This window comes from Serinus canaria, chromosome Z, assembly GCF_022539315.1.
Source record: "Serinus canaria isolate serCan28SL12 chromosome Z, serCan2020, whole genome shotgun sequence".
NCBI classification, from domain to species: domain Eukaryota; kingdom Metazoa; phylum Chordata; class Aves; order Passeriformes; family Fringillidae; genus Serinus; species Serinus canaria.
This window is the reverse complement of record NC_066343.1, coordinates 63,842,461-63,859,985: the sequence shown is the minus strand read 5'-3', so window position 1 is coordinate 63,859,985 and position 17,525 is coordinate 63,842,461. Positions and strand designations below refer to the sequence as shown.

General features: G+C 35.8%; 1 protein-coding gene across 1 annotated transcript in view; it reads left to right on the top strand.

Moving 5' to 3' along the window:
* WDR70 (WD repeat domain 70) overlaps positions 1-17,525 on the top strand; it is a 131,731-nt gene that overhangs the window by 13,630 nt on the left and 100,576 nt on the right. The window contains exon 6 of the mRNA XM_050986878.1: positions 17,167-17,226. Coding sequence (XP_050842835.1) covers positions 17,167-17,226 — 60 coding nt within the window. The remainder of the gene's footprint in view (positions 1-17,166; positions 17,227-17,525) is intronic.

Sequence of the window (17,525 nt, the reverse complement as noted above, 5' to 3'; positions counted from 1 at the left end):
AGTTAAGCAAAGGTGAATGGCTTCTGGTGACTGGAAAAGGAATGTCATTCTTCTTTGAAGAATCCGTTTTCCCTGCCCCTGGCACTCACATGAGGTGTAACTGAGTAGTATAATGTCTTGTCCACGCCCGGTCATGCCAATCTGGGCTGGAGCCAGGGCAATGCAGGAAAGAAATTCTGCAAGAGGTGTAGAAATCAGGAATAGAACTTATTTTTCTACATGTGACCAAAACTTCTGTTGTGGAAAGAAATGGCTTTGAAGAATTATTTAATTAATTCAAGTGTCTAGAATGAAAGCAGAAGCTAGAGTTCTAATTGATATTAGTTATTTTCATGGAAATGTTAGAAAATCTGGCTTGTTTTTTTTCAGGCAAGTATTTCAGATATCACAAAGGTAGTGGTATTTCCCCATTTGACTTACTGTAGAGTGTATATTTCTAGAGCAATTCAGGTGTCAGAAAGAGCTGATAACCTTCATTATAGTTGCAATGTCCTATGAATGAGGATAAATTTTATATTAATCTTTGCCTCTACTATTTTGTGTATTAGCTGTTCTTTTGCTTTTATGCACTACACTCCCATTAAACAATGGGATTTAATACTTTAATTTAAAGAGGGAAGCAAAAAAATAAATAAATCATGTTATATATATAGCCTTTTCCTTTATTCTCTCATGTTAAAAATGCAGTTGTCAACTTAGGAAGATTAGTTGGAGGATGGAAAAGTTACTTAGGATTGATGCAGCAGTGGAAGTGTTTTTTTCTTAGCTCAGTAATCTTAAAAGTTTCATGGATTGTCTGGATTTATGAAGGTATCTTTATCTAACCAGTCTGTTACTTGGGGTGTTTTAGAACATGCTGGTCTCATCAAAGAAGGCAAATGTGCATGTCAGGCTATGTGTGGCATCTGTGGGCATCAGTTGGCTTTCAATGCCACCAGATTTGCAACTTTTTGCAGTTCAAATAGTCAGGGTATGTCCCTTGCAAAACTGATGCCACAAAGTAACTGATCTTGTCTTAAATGTATGAATTAAGATATTTCTCAGTGTCATTCCTTCTTGGAGTTAATTTGCTGCCTTTTCTACTGAGTACCAAAAATGTCAGAAATGGAAATTTAGAAGAAAAATTTCAGTAGCTTAATCATCCTCAGTGTCTTCAAACAGAACATGTCTGTTTTATCAGATCACTGTGACACAGAGTGCTGAATCATTTTAATGACAACTTCTGCTTGGTCTACAATGTCAAGTCTTGGTCTTTATGAACATTCTATGCCATTTTAGATGCCTTAAGACCACCTGAAAATAATTTGGTGTTCATCTCCATAATTTTTTTCTGTAGAAAATATTAAAATTCTGGAGAAGCTGTAAACCCCCATGTACTGTTTTTTTTTTTCCCTTTTCTATCACTTCTGCGTTTTTTTCATACATTTACTTTTCCTTGTGTTTAAAAAATGCTGTCTCATTTGGATGACATACATGGGGTGTGCAGGCACACAAGGTTAAGTGTTGGGTCACACATAAGAGTGATAATTTTTGACTCATTAGAAGAGTGACATCCAAATTTAAATTCTAGAAATAACAATGTGAGAGTAATTTCACAGTACATCTCAATAGAAAATAGTTTAGGAATTCTGACATGTGTTTCTCTCAATAAGTACTTGTTTTAAAAACTTCATTTGTTTTAACTTGGCATTTATTACATTTCTTTTCTCAGAGTCCTTCAGAGTTGTTTCTCTGTTTCATGATTAAATGCTGCCTTATCTAGCATTTTCTTTGGTGAGGACAGCCAGTTAGTTTTGGGATTTTTTTAAATTTCTTTTTTGTTTTTTTTTTTTCTTTTTTTCAGACCAGTACTCTGACATAATTAATTGCTCTTCCTAAAGTGCCTTTTAGGAATCAGGCATTTTGTTGATCCTCTCTTTCCCATTCCTGCTTGCATCCCTATCTCTTGTGACTCTCATATTTTTCTCCTTTCTGTAAAAGAACTAATGAAAGAGATTTTTAAAACAACAAATGTTTATATTTGTGACAGTGCAAGCCTGTAAGTAGTAAAGTTTTTGCGTTGGACAACTGCAATTTTAAAGGCAGATTCTTTCAATGATCTCTAAGTTAATGGTGTAAGGTTTAGTCCAGTTGATGTCCGTAAATTTTTTTTCTTAGGGAAGACAATTATGATTTATTGAGTAGACAGTGAATTTATGAGAAAGCCTAATGGTAGTTTCCTGTGATTTCTCAAAGTCTTGTTTTCCAAATAAGAAACTGCATTCTGTTTTTCAATGAATGAGTAGTAGTAAAATAACTCAATGCATTTTCAGCAGAAATATTAATTCCTCTGAGTAAAATGAATGTCACTAGATCTAAATCAGTTTCAGCTATGCTATTTATAAGTCTATTTTAAATAAGCATCTGCCCAATTCACATGATAGTTATGAAAACTGGTCCTATCCTGTTAAAAATATAATAGTTGTCAGCTGTAGTTTAACTCTGTATACAGTTTAATGCAATTTGCATTAGTTTACCTCTTGAGAATCATCTCATAGTGTAGTAATTAATGGAAGCTGCAACTCTGTCTAGTACTTCTAGGGAGTATCCTCATGAGGGACTCTGCAACCAGGTTTGAGTGGGTGGGAAAACACCACAGAAGCTACCCAAAATTTTATAGATAAAATTTTGTATCTGGCTGCATCTTGTGGGTGGGTGTCTGAAGAAGAGTTCATGTTACTCTCAGTAATGCTTTAAAGTGTTGAAAATTTTCAAAGTATTGTGAGAAAAAGAAATTAAAAATTTGGGATTGCAGATTCATGTTTCCTTCTGACTGGTGTGTATTTATCAAACTTACTTACTTTCCAAGTATAGTAAGGATTTTTATTTTTTCTGGAGTCAGCCTTGCCACTTCTTGTGTGTTCACTTTTTTGGAATATTAGTTAGTGATTTTTTTTTTTTGAGCATTTTAAACCAAATTTATATGAAAATTAAAAAGTATTTTATGCTGTGTTTTCTCATATGATTACATAGCTACTAAGGTAATTGGCTCATTTTCAGAACTAAATTGGTCAGGAAAATTTCCCAGTAACTGAAATTTCCTAGAACTTGCTTTGTTTCTGGTTCAAAGCTCCTTGTAAGTATTGAAGTTTTTGTAGATAAAGGAAATTAAATCAGGAGTGATTGAGCCTAGATCATCTTAGAGAAAGATCATTGGTAGGCTTAGGCTTTCTGTGTTAGGACGTTTGTCTTGCAGGCCAGGAGCTGATGAGAATCCAAACATTCAGAATGTTTCTATTTGAAATAAGTTGAATAAATAATATTTAATTTATCTTTAATCTGTAACAGCTCATCTTTTATCAAAGATAACAAACCAGCTTTAGGTTTGTAGATGCTTTGAAAATACTGTGTGGCAGCCCCTGACAATACACTGCTTGACCTTGCTGTGTGCCATTCTTCTAGCTAAAAAGGCATGCAGGAGGCACACTGACAGTAATCTCTCAGCTTGGCACTTTTACAGTGAGCAGGGCTTACTGTGTAAGCATGAGGCTTAACATGCCATACCTTGTTGTAATTACAAGTTCTAAGAAGGTCATGTCAGGTCTTTCATCCTTTCGGGGTGGATGGGTTAAATTGTGTGCAGTTCATATTATAGCTTCTTGGTTATTTGAGTTCTTTAAGTGCAAATTTGTGGACACTAGAACAGTAAATATCATTTGGGGCAAATACATAACCTTATGAAAAATTCCAGTGTCTTAGCCAGAACTCTTCCCCTCCCTTTATTGTGCAAAATTTTAATAGTGCAATTTCTATCTGCTCAGTCCCTGTCAGTATTAATAGATACTTGTAAGTCTTTGATATCCACAACCAGCTGCAAAAATCTATTTATATGTATTTGCTCACTCTTTCTAGCTTGTTCCCTCGCCTGTGGTCCATGCTACTGGAATTGTTCGGTATCATAGTGACTGTGACAATTTCAGAATACATGAGTAACTTGGTAGTGGTTTTAATAGTTTTTGTACCTGCTTGTCTCAAATTGATGATTTTGTTTTAAAAGCAGGATTCTTTTGCTTTCTCCATTTCCTTAATTCTGTATTACACTGAAATTCTAAGGGTAGGTGGTTCACAGGTAGGAAGAATTTACCCAGTGTCAGGGTTTCTGCATTTTAAAAGGTTTCCCATTTTAATAGTGCTACACAGTCATTTCTAAAAGAATTGATTTATGTAGTGAATACTAAACTCCGTAATTTTACTCACTAAATAAAATGAAGGCAGTTGCTTCCTTTCTGTAGTGGTTTATCAGATCTCATGACAAGAATCTAAAGACAAGGGGTTGCCATCATTCTCTACACAGATATCTATTTTTGCTGTCTCAGACTGCATGTTACTTGTGGTAGCTAAATGAAATGAGGATCTAGAGTATCTGAAATGTATGATAGGGAAGGCCAGGTAAATTCTGAAAGCAAGCATGTAAAGAAAAGTGCCCTCAAATGGCCTTTACTTTGCAATTTTTCTGTAAATAGAATAATGGCATTGAAAAACTCACTGTGAAACAGTTTGTTTCAGAAGCGTATCTACTGTCCATTTTGTGTGGCTCCCAAGAGGTAAGGTCTTAACAGGCCTAACAATCAAGTTTGGGACAGCAGGAGGTGTTATATGAGATGGCATTAGTTTCAGAACTAAACCATGTCATTTAGTGGATCACACGTTCAAGGGGGATGTCAAACATGAGGTTAATGTGAAGAATTTGGTCTTACAGAATGAATTCCAGAAACAGGAGTTAACTTCTGCCCAATTGCAGCAACTGTGCAAAATTGGGAATCCTTGTTTTGGCTTCCTTATTAGTTGTCTGGAATATGTCCATAACAGGGAATTTGAACAAATATGAGCAAAAAATCTTGGACTGCATTTGATTCAGATTATTTTATGGGTCATATGTTCCCGCCCACCACTTCAGATTTTCCTGTGAAAAGCCAGTAAGTGTTTATAAACTCTGTGCTTCTCTCACGCACGTTTTTTGGCATAATTTGTACTTTTGTTTCTTTTTTAATAGAATAGAATGTTGGACTTGCTTATTACAGGGGAAGATCTGCTAGAGGATTTTTATAGACAGAGCTTGCTTTTTTAATGGAAACAGTAGTTATGGAATCATGAATTCGCTAGGAACCTCACCAATCAGTCAGCCAGGATGTATGAAATACCATGGATCTGTTTTCTTAACAGCATCAAGACTGCACTTGTAACATAAGCATTATACACAAAGCTTGTTATTTTTTCCCCCCTTTTTGGAGGGTTTTTAATTTGTTTTTACATCCCTGGAGGACAAAGGCATGGAGAGCAACCCTGCCAAGAAGAACTTGGGAATGAAAAGCTGGAAATGACTTGGCAATGTGTGCTTGCAGTCCCAAAAGCCTGGGCTGCATCCAGAATCCTGTGGGCAGCAGGGGAGGTAGGGGATTCTGCCCCTCTGCTCTGCTCTGGTGAGATCTACCTGGAGCACTGAATCCAGCTCTGGGCCCCCAGCACAGAAAATAAGGACAGGGACCTTTTCAGAGTGAGTCTAGGGAAGGGCCGCAAAGATGCTTAGGTGCTGCAGCACCTCTCATGTGATGAAAAGGCTGAGAGAATTGGAACCTGAAGAGAAGACACTTCCTGCAGCCTTTCAGTACCCAAAGGAGCTCCACAAGAAAGATGGGGACAAACATTTTAGCAGGGCCTATAAGGGGTCATGGCATTGAGCTAAAAGAGGGTTGATTTAGCTTAGATACAAGGTTTTTTTATGCTGAGGCCTGTAAAATACTGGAACAGGTTACCCAAAGAGAGATGGTACATGCCCCAACCCTGGAAACAAAATTCAAGTCCAAGTTGAACATAGGTCTGTGCAATGTGACCTAGTTGAATATATCCCTGTTGATTGAAGGGGCATTGCACTAGGTGACCTTTACAGGTCCCTATCAACATAAACTATTCAATGATTGTTTGTTAGTAATTGGCATTAATAATGATTTCTGTCTTAGTGGAATCTGAGTGGCTCAATGAACAAACATACTATACTTACTGGAGTATCAGCATAGCACACCTGCAAGGTGGGGCATTATATCCTATTTAAAACATACAAGCACAAAAGCAATTTTCATATTGAAAATTTTACAGCAGATATGTAGTAGATACCTGGTCTGGAATATGGAGTTCTTTATATCTATGGACTGTGCTTTTCTTTTCTGACTCTTGAAAAAAAGTAATTGTAGAGTTTCATCTGAATATCTGAAACTGCCATCTTTGTACTAGATTGGTATGAACTAAAAATGGTAACTGTCTGTTACGACCAAGTTGAAGATGCATATTGTTGTTAATCCATTTCAGATAGATTTTTTAAAAGTTTATTATGTATACGAGTAATAGCAATTTCATTTGAATCATATAATCCAAACTTAAGCTTTAGATTGTAAAAGGAAGATTTTTCCTGTAACTCAAGTAATCTTTGTATAGTATGGAGTATTGTATGCAACTCCTTCTAAAGATCAAGAAACCTATTGAATAAGGAGAGATATCACAGGTTGTATGTAATCTATGTTTTTTATCTGTTAGGAAGGAAGAAAGAAAGATGTATGAGATCTTAAATAATGTCTGTAAAAATCTAAAATGAGGTATTTCAGGTAGTTATGATGTTGACTTTTTGTGTTCTTTTTCTGTGCACGACAGTTCATGTTGTCAAGACAATGGATCTTTATGTTAGTCTGGGTTAAAAAGTGAAAGCATTACTTCTGTGTACTCGTATGCTTCAGGCTCCTTAAAGAGTGTCTATAATAAATGTTGGATTTAACATGGGTGACATTCCACTGGAAGCTGTGTTGAGGTCTTTGTTCCTTTCCTGTATGACCCAGAGCTGAGCCATACTGAACAGTTAAGTGTGATTGCTTTGTGGAAATCAGTGTCTTTCTGTCTAGTTGTGTGTCCTGTCAGGTTTAATTGTAATAATTTGGAATTTTCACTGCATTACCTATGTGGAAATCAGTATTTTTGATACAATGTGCTGGAGGGTTTTCAACATATATTGGTACTGTAGTAAAATACACCAATAAAAGTGCTCAGAAGACAAGCATGTTTCATAATTGTTAGGCACAACATTTTATAATTATTTGCTTTATATGATTCCGGATAAAGCTAGGATATTCACACTGGTTACCATTTACAACCTAGTGCTTAGTAGTTCACTTGAACATCTTAAAAATTATTGCAGTGTTGTTGGGTATTGCAACCATCTTAGCAATAAGAGATAGATAATCTGGTCCTAATGCACTGCATTCTTCTGTCATAAGCTTTAGATAAAAGAGTATACCTGAGTGAAGCATGAAGGAAGGTGTGTTTCTACCAAGCATGGACCTGAAGTCCATGCAATATAAATGTATCTTTTCCTCTTTCCAGATGCATAAAGTCACTTAGCAATTTATCCTCATGTCACATTACATAAAATTGTGCTGCTATAAGAGAGCTTAAATGTTAATGTTTTGAAGGTAATTTATGGGTGGCATGGGAGAATTAGTAATCGAAACAGTAATGGAATTGGAACCAGCTGTGGAAGCTACATAGGAAATTGTTCTTCCTTCCTGCAGTAACAGAGACATGCTGTAATTTTTAACCCTTGTCCCCCTACCTTCACCCTGTGTTGCAGATCTTCTTTACATGACTAGCTGACAATAAACACACATACATATACTTTTAATTCATTACTCCAGTTATTTGGTAACTTTGTGGACAACTGCAGTCATTGTCATTAGGTAGGTTGTTACACATGCGTTTCTGTCTCTCAAGATCCTGAAGTAAACTTTTGAATGAACATGTTTCACAATAACAGCTGTAGAACTGTTGAAAAATGGAGTCTATGGACATCTCTCTCTCGAGCTGCAGTGGTTTAGTTTGCTGAAGGCAGTGTGTTTGCTAAAACCAACAGGGCCCCTAGGGAATGTGAAAAACTTCACCATTATTGCTGAAAACCTTATAGCAGATTCCTTGAAAAAGGTGTTATTTATTCCCATTTTTTCAGATAAGGAAACTGAGGTATGTAAAAGTCAAATAAATAGCACAGTTAAAGGTCAAGGATTGGTCTACACCAATGGTGTATTGTTTTAATTTTGGTCATTAAAACACAATTTAAAAGAGGTGGCTTGCTAATGAGGTTGCCATTATACTGGTATAGAGGTTGTATTATCCTGATTATGAAATTCTATGCTAACATGTTCACCAAAAGTCTTAAAATGAGCTTTTAAAATAAGGTTCTTTTTTGATAAGAGGAAAAATGGATTTTATTTCAGTTGTAGTAATAGCATTCCTGTTTTAGATAGAAATTCCAGATATTGATTATATATTGGTAGCATTGTTTTTTCAAGTTTTGATGAGCCCAGGATTGTATTGCTGTTGATGGACTTAATTTCAGTGATTACACAATTTTCAAAAGAAGCTTTAATACTTATTGTACTGCATATGTAATTTTAATATACTTCCATAGAAGTGCATGTAACTAAAATTGGGTTTTGCTGCATGAACTACAAAGGCTTAGTAGTATTTTTGACTTTTAAAGTATATAGAGGGGAGGAATATTTTTTTTAAAAACATGTTTAACTTTGTACATATTTCCGAATTGTAGGATATTTCATAAGTACTTCTATTTTGACAATAGTTAAATCTAGAGAACAGTAAAGCTATTTTAAAGAGTGAAAAACACCTAAGTGTTCATGGTTTATCTTGTGAGTCAGGTGAAAGAACTTCATGCTCTTTATTCCCCAAAGTTTGCCAAATGGTGGTAATGATAAAGTGTCTGTGTAGTTTAGATAAAAGATGTTTTGGAGCAGGTTTAATGTAAATAATTAAGTGAACTGGCTAGCAGGCTGAAAAATGTTATGCATTAACAAATGTTAAGTTCAGTCTGGTTGTGCATCCTGTGTTTTGGTTTTGGATTTTTTCATGGGTATCTTTTATGGCATGTTCCTTGTGGTAGAAATCCCACATAGACTCTGTGGTACAAAATTATAAACAAGCTGAATATAGAATAGGTGAATGCTTGTACCCATCTGAGCTAAACATTTGGCACTTTTACTCCAAAGACTTAGAAGTTCACAATTATTTGTTCTTTCTGATTTCGTAATTAAGCTATGGTTTGGAAACCTACCAGCCTGAACAGAGCTTTCAGAGTTTGTTTTATTTCCCCTCATTGTCAGCTGATCTATGGTTGTGTGAGTTGTTTCACTGTTGCAGAGTAAATGGAAGTATTCCATTATGTTAAAACAAAGTGCTCTATTCAGCTCTAAAGAATGACCTTAATAAAGGATATGCCTGACTGAAAATGCTAGAGATTTTTTTAATTCCTAACATGGCAGGTAGCAGTAATGTTTTGTATTTTTTTATTGTAGTAAGACAGTGGCTTGACTGAACATGGGGGTGCTTTTTGGTGGTATGTGGCAGTTGTACATATAATTTCAGCAAATTTGAAGTATTTATACCCATTTGAAGCTGAGAAGATAAAGATGAAACAGGGAGGTGGTTATATGAGTGGAATGTAACTGGAATACTCAGCTTAAGTAAACCTGTCTCTCAGAAACTGCAGAGGAAACTTGAATGACTCCTGGCAATTTTAGATTTAAATCAGTTTTATTGATGATTTTAACTTGTTTTAAAAAAGGCTCAAGAGAATTTCTTTGGTATACATTGTGACAACAGGCAGGTCATACTTATTAATTTAATGTAAACCATGACTTCATAAATCAAAGGCTTGTTACAAATTTAGAAATTTATCTGAATGAGATTTTGGAATCTAGATGAAAAATAGCAGCCTCCTGAAATGTGTCTAAAAGTAGCCCCCAGAAGACAGATCAAGCAAACTTTTTGCTGTACTTCAGAAGTATAATGTTTATCTCTTAAAAATGGTGCTTGCAAACATGCTGAGATTCTATTTGTTATACTTTTTCTAAATTGCTAAGTCATTGGAGTCTTTTCAGAAAGGGATATGCAGGTAATGGCATGAAAGGGAAGGGGAGAGCTAATTCATGCTACCTGTTGTGTCATGGCACAGTCTCTGAGTTACCATTTGACTCAATATCTAATAAAATATGTTGTGTCTGTTCTATAATAACAATAGAAATTTATTACTTTTAGGCAGTCTTGTTGAAGTAAAGATTTAATCTAAGGTCTTTTTCCTTGCTGGTCACACCTGACAAAACACTTAGGTTCAGATCATAAGAGAAAAATTATACGAATCTGTGATTAGATGATGTTGGGAGAAACTAGCCACAGTACTATTTCCATGTTGAATAATGACATTTACTTCCTGTTGGTATTTGAAAGGAAGTTCATCTATTTAAAGCACCTTTTAACTCTTGAGTGCGCACTGAAGCAGTATCTTTTAGTTCACTAAAGGAAAGAATAACATCTTGATCTTCCTATACTTAAAATTCAAGATGTAAATATTCTATGCTGTTTTGACTTACCTAAATTAAAGGCTGGAAACTGGGAACAAAATCATTTTGTAGGGCCATTCGGATATTTCTGTTAATTTTGAAGGTTTTCTGCATTCTTCATGCAGTTATAATTATCTGTGTTTTTCCATGAGTAATGGATATTTTGGGTGTTTTGTAGGAATGCAGTCAAGATAATACATACCAATGTTTGCATGCATCCTCCTGTTTTCTAGAATGTTTTCCTTTGTCTTCAGACCAGAAATTTAGATAATACAGACACATGTGCCCAATTAATCCAATTTATTCAAGGAACCTATGCTAGGAATTGAGATGCTTTGCACTTTCCTGAATAATTTATGAAGAGGAGAGGTTCAAAATAATTCTGTTTTTTTAGTACACTGATTCTTCTTCTTTATATATTTACTTTTTTTTGAAGGCTGTATAGGAAATCTTAAGAAAGTTGTTTCCATATTTAGATTTATCATATTTAGAAACTCAGATTATATGAATCTGGGCCAAGCTGAGTTTAATAACATGCAAGTTTGTATGAGAATACATCTGTCAGTTCTAACCTAAGAGAGAGGAAATTAAAAGTTGTTGAAATGTTCTTTCAAATCTGTATGCTTCCTTCTGCATGGAAGTTTGTGGGCAGTTTGTGCAACAGCAGCTTGCCCATCTCTCATATTGTAGTTTTTCATACTTCGTCTTTCTCTTGAGTGTTTACTTGTGCAACCTTAGTGTATATCTTGCACGTTTATTTTCAGTTTAATTTACAGAGGAAAAGAGTGAAAAATTGTGACTTGGTAAACCTGCCCTTTTTACAAGTAGTGTGGTTTTAATCAGTGCATGATTGTGGAACAAAACATGACATCACTGTGTGTTTGTTTGAAAAAGGGGTTTTAAAAAGAACAGAAAAAATAAATTAGAACACTTACTACTGCCTTCACCTTTCACTGCTGTCATGGAAAATTCATCTGGGTGCCTAACAGCTGAAAACATTTATCTAGTTTGGAAAGAGGAATGAGGGATGTTTTCTTCCAGATTTGTGAAATACTCCCCTTAACCTCCTTTTATCTTTCTTCAAATAATGTTTCAGACTTAATATTGAAGAACAGAACTGGGTTCTGATCTCTCTGTTCATCATCACTAAAATAGTCTCTTAATTTCCTTCACTTGCATATTGAAGTTGGATGTGAGATAGAAGGGAAAAAATTGCTTTTTTGTGGGCCTGAGGTTAATTCCAGTGCAAGAAGGTTATGCAAGTGTCCCCCTCTGAAGTTTTATGGAGTTCTAGAACTTCTTTACACTGAAAAAAAGAATTTAGGTTGTATTTTAAGTGATGTGTGAGAGAGAATACTTGACCTGTAAACCAAACACATTTTGATACAGACAAGCATGAGTTGAAGCCTTCTGCTATTCATATTAACATATGGTTGTGCCTAGATACTGCGGCACTTGGACCAGATTTCTTTGGTGGTCACAATAAACAGGGGCTTTTCTCTGGTTTTCTGTGGTATTTTATCTGTCCAAACATTACAGGCTGTCCACGGAGTCTCCCTTTCTGGAAATATTCAAAATCTGGCTGAATTCCTGTGTCACCTGCTCCAGGTAACCCTGCCTTGGCAGGAGGGTTGGACTGGATGATCTCCAGAGGTCCCTTCCAACACTGACCATTCCATGGTTTTGTGAAGAGCTTGTGCTCTTGTACCTGTCTGGTTTGGGAATTACTGTGTCAGATATCCCATCCTTTCTGTTGTGATTGTTGATGAGTTGTCTGCCCATATTTTTTGTCCTAAAAATGTTTTAAGAGCTTTCTCTTTCAATATGTAACATAATTTACAGTATGAACATTTTTATAAGAAGATATTACATTTCTCTTTTTAACTCTTTCCTGTCATCTTAATTAACTTTATTAATTGCACTTACAGTTTTGAATGCTATGCTGAAGAAAATAGCAGAGGGATAAATTTGCTAGTATCCGATCACAAGGCAGATTTCAGCACTGTCAATCTGTATGCTGGTGTACAAAATAAAAGTCTTTCAAAGGGTCTCAAATTTTCCTGCACTCCTCACCTTGCCCCTCAGCAGTATGACATACTTTTCCAAACATGCTGTTCCATACAAATCAGTAATTTTTGGATAGAAAGAGAATAAGCTTTTAAAAAACTTGCAAGAAAACATGAACATTACGTATTTAAACAAAAGGCACAAAAATAGGAAGTCCTTTTTTCTTAATTGCCAGAAGGCCTGAGATTTGAATGATTAAAACATGGCCTACTGTATGGGGACTTTTTTGTGGGGACTTAAGTTCTTATGTAGATGGTGGTATTTGCATTACCATTTGTTGCTAGGGTTTGTTGTTCCCTTTCCACTTGAACCAGCTATTCCAGTTGTCCATTTAGTATTCCAGTCATTTCCATCTGTCTTCAAATAAGGCAGTAATCATCTGTGTCAGACCACTTCTGTGATACTTGTGCAAAACCTGTATTTTCACCAGAAATGGAGAAATATCTGTAAAGTGTAGCTCTTGCCTCCTTCTCATCATTCCTGCCCATCAGGAACAGACAACATCTTCCCTGTGGAGTATGTCAAATCAGAGACCCAAAAGAGCAGGGTGAGTGTACACTTGGAGCAGAAGGGTGTTTTTAGTATAGTAGAATCACTTAGAATTATTGAATGGTTTGGATTGAAAGGGACCTTAAAGACCAATGTCCCTGCAACTAAACCAGGTTGCTTAGTGCCCCATCCAGGCATGGTCTTGAAAACTTCAGGGACGGGGCATCCACAGCTTCTCCCAGCAACCTGTGCTAGTACCTCACCACCCTCACAGTAAATAATTTCTTTGTAATATCTAACCTAAAGCTAAACCTAAACTTTCTCAGTTTAAACCTATTCCCCTTTATCGTAATGCTAAGTCTCTCCAGCTTTTTTGAGGCCCCATTCAGATACAGGAATAATATTCCCCCAAGGCATTCTCTTCTCCAGGCTGAGCAATGCTCCCAGCCTGTCCTCACAAGAGAAGTGCTTCAGCTCCCTTATCAATTTAAAGACTCTCTTAAAGATATTTAAAGTAGGTAGTAGGCAAACCAGCTTTAACCTTTTATCTTGCTCAAGATGGAAAGTGTTCACCTTTTTGTTCAACCAGCTGTAGTTTTGCATTTTTTTTCTTCATGCTGTGCCATTGGTCTGCTCTCACAAATGATAGTCTTTTCAAGTTTTCAGGAAGCCAGTGTTTCAGGAGAGAAATGAGAACAAAGGAGCTATCCAGATTTTTTTCCAAGGCAGCATATGATCTTGAGGTTCTCAAAGAAGGCAATTGCAAACACAGAGAAAAAAGAAGTGTTTTTTCTCTGTAAATTATAGTATTGTAGGTACCCAGAAATGTTCCTATTTAAGAGCCTGATGTGTGAAAGATTACCTATAGTTTGCAAGTCTCTCTCAAACAATATAATTTCCATTTATATATAAACCTCTGGAAACAGAACAGTAGATCTTCTTTTAGGTGTAAATGTGTCATTTTCCCCTTCTCTGGTTAGGCCATGAAAAAGTGAGTAATTTTGGTTTATTTGATTTTTTGGTTTTGTCTTCGATTTTTCTCAAGACATTCTGGGGAGACTAATCGAGTTTCAGCCTCTGGTTGCTAGTGGCATATTTTCTGAGTATTGTTTGAGAATAAGAAGGCTCCCAAAAGGAGCAAGGGAAAAAATACACAATATTTATTGACAGTGGTGCAGTTGTTAGGCACAGGAGTATAACACTCAACTAGGGCTGGAATTCCCTGAAAAAATTGAAACTCCATACTGCAGATGTGATGCTGATTTGCAGTGTCCCCTTTGCAGAAATTGCTTTAAGGCAAGACTGTTCATTTTGACAAAAAACTGTGAACTTGTAGAATACTCTATTTCACAGATTTAATATGTATTAATCTTATGTCAGACAGGGAATTGAGAATTTTTGTGAAAGTAGTAGGAGATATGTCAATGCCATAACTATTTTCCTCCATTTCTGCTGAAGCAGAAATTTAAAATACTATCTTTTCCTCATGGGCTTTATAAGAAAATAAAAACAGCAACAACAAAAACACCCTGGAAATCCTGTAAAGATTTTATCTCCTGTAGTTTTAATTGCTATACAAATTTTGCAGAACAATATTTTTGAAATCATGTCATCAGTTTGTGTAAATTAACATCTGAAATCCAAGCAACAGCTGAAGTCCTGGAAGTGCAGGTACACTTCAGGCAAACTCTATCTTGTCAATTTTTTCACACTTCCAGTAATATTCCAGTATACATGATATCCAGATGTTCAAATCGGCATAAATGTATTAGATATATTTAACTTTTGAAGTGTGAAAAAAAAAGGATTTTATGGCATTCATTATTCTTTGGAGTGTAATAACTGGAAAAGTGCAGTAGTGCTGGTAGTTGTGTGCATATAAGCATGTGCTGTAGCACATTAGAGATACAGCATTCTAAGTTATTTAGGAAGTTCATGGTTAACTAAAATAGAATAAGCCACCTTGGTTTTCTGTAAATATTTAGCTAATTTGAAGATGTTATGCCAAGATACGTTCCTGGATGTTGTTATCTTAATTTTTTGTTTTGAATAGTCTAAACAGTTACTTTAACTGTCAGGCATCCCTTGGACCCTGCAGAGCTTAGCACCAGTAGCAGTCGCCAAGTGTCTGACTTTTAGGCTCAGAATGTTTGATTTATCAGGTGGCAGAATATATTCCTGTCTGTTTTTCTTCCCTAAAATGAGTAGCCAGAATACTGTTCAACGTGAGTGTGTTGTAAATGTTTTCATGTTAGTGCTTCACTCTTGTCATAAAAGGGGGAATTTAATTATTGTCGCCTGAGGGAGCTAGCAATTAAAATAAAGTAAATTTGTCCAGATAATTTTGTTTATTAATAAATTATTTTTTTCTTTGACTTACTGAAAGACCTCTCAAAGTAGTTAAGATACCCTCTGAAAATTAAAATCAGTGCTGGCACAATATATCTATACCATACCTGCCTTTGTGGTAAGTTACATGAAATGGAGAACTCTATAATAATCCAATAACAAAAGCAACCTGGCAGTGATTAAGGTAAGAATGCAGCAATGGTTTCTGTGAAAGCCTTTGATTCACAAATATAATGCATCTTTTATTGTGTGTGATGGCTGTTGTGAGTGAATCTTGGAAACTGTTTGCTTTTCTCACTTTGGTTTTTATGGAATGTGCTTGGATAATAAGTGCAGGCAATGGCTGTTGAGCAGTTTTTTGCATCTCAAGAACAGCAAATATCAGTTTATAGTGTAGGGAATGATGGAGCATTGAAAACTTAATTTGTATTATAATTATACCTTTGTCTGTGTGCTTTATAGGGTCAGTTGAACAATATATTAATTTTCATAATCACAGCTTTGCTTGGGAATTTTAAGCTGCAACTGCTTCTCAGCTTCTAAACCATAGAATCTGTGAAAGTGTCTCTTGGTTCTATGTGGGCTGTACCTTTTAGGATGTCATGTATAGTTATTGGTAAACCTTTACTGTTATTTTGTGATGGGCTGACCTTGGCTGGATGCCAGGTGCCCACCAGGCTGCTTTATCACTCCCATCCTCAGCAGGATGGAGTGGGAGAAGAGAGGAAGATGAAAAAAAAATCACGTGGATCAAGATCAGCTAAATGAAATAAAAGTGAAGTCTTCACATGGAAACAAGGGAAAGCAGAGGATTTATTCTCTACTTCCCGTTAGCAGGGGATGTCTTGCTGCTTCCCAATTTGGCTTCAGTGAACAAAGTGGTTGCTCTGGAAGACAAATTATGAAAACACATGCACAGCCTTCATGCCCTCCCCCCTTAAAGACCATCTCATTTCAACCCCGCTGCCATGGACAGAAGCACATTCCACTAGACCAAGTTGCTTAGAGCATCATCCAACATGGCCTGGAACATTTCCAGAAATGAAATATCCACAGCTTCTCTGGGCAACCTGTGCCAGTGCCTAGCAATCCTGAAAGTAAAGAATAATGTCTAATCTAAGTGTACTCCCTTGTAGTTTAAATAAAGTTAGAAGAAATGTAGGTGTGGCTAAACCAAAGATAATGAAAGTTTCGGTTTTATCTGAGAAATAAAAGATTGAACTGATAAAGAAGATTTAAAAAGTATGGAGGTAATCAGCCTGATGCTATAGAGACATTTCTGTGAAGCCTGAAAAATAGTGAAGGGATTGGCAGAGATGGATAAGACAGGAGATTTAATGTGTAGTATAGAGTGGGCCTAAAATTATTTTAAAATTATACTCAGCAACAGATAATTGTAGGAAAGATGTCAGGCATCAAGAGGATAGATAGTGTCTGTTTTAGGAAACTGGAGTGGTGCCAGATAAAGAAGCATTTTCAGGGTAATGATTCACATGACCTTTGTAGGAAGTTGCTCAAAAGTACTTGAGTACTTCCATTACATTTCTTTCTGTGTGAACTAATATCTTCCAAAGAGAAAAAAAAAGAAATATTTTAGTTTTTTAGTCTTAAGATGGTGTAATATTTTAAAAACAATTATTTATCATATTTTTGGGAGTCTATTCATGCAAATAAAAATATTAAATCAGTCTCTGGTTTATGATTTTCCCATTTCATCTCCTTATGTTACAACTGGGGTGATAGAAGCCTTCTTACTTTAACATATATATTGCATTGGTGTCTTTTTGGGGATAACACTGTTTTCACAGATGTGAATTTTCTTTTTTTCCAGAACCCTGTCAAGAAAATCCCAGATTCTCATGAAATTACTCTCCAGCATGGAACAAAGACAGTAAGTGATAACATGTTTTCAACCCTTCGTGCTTTTCTAGAACTGTGCTAGTCTGTGAAATAGGTTAACAAATACTTATCAGCTAAAGTTCAAAAAGCAAATTTTTTCCTTGATGTGTTATTTTAGTTGGTCTCTTTTCTTAGTGCCATTGAAAGTGTGTTTCATGACTACCTCTTCAATTTCTTGTAATAGCCTAAATATGGCTCCATTTGACTCAACTCTAGTCTCATTTTCATCAAGTATGTTTTCTATAAGTGTCAGAGTTTTTCTTCTAGGATAGACCTTCCAAATATGTAGAC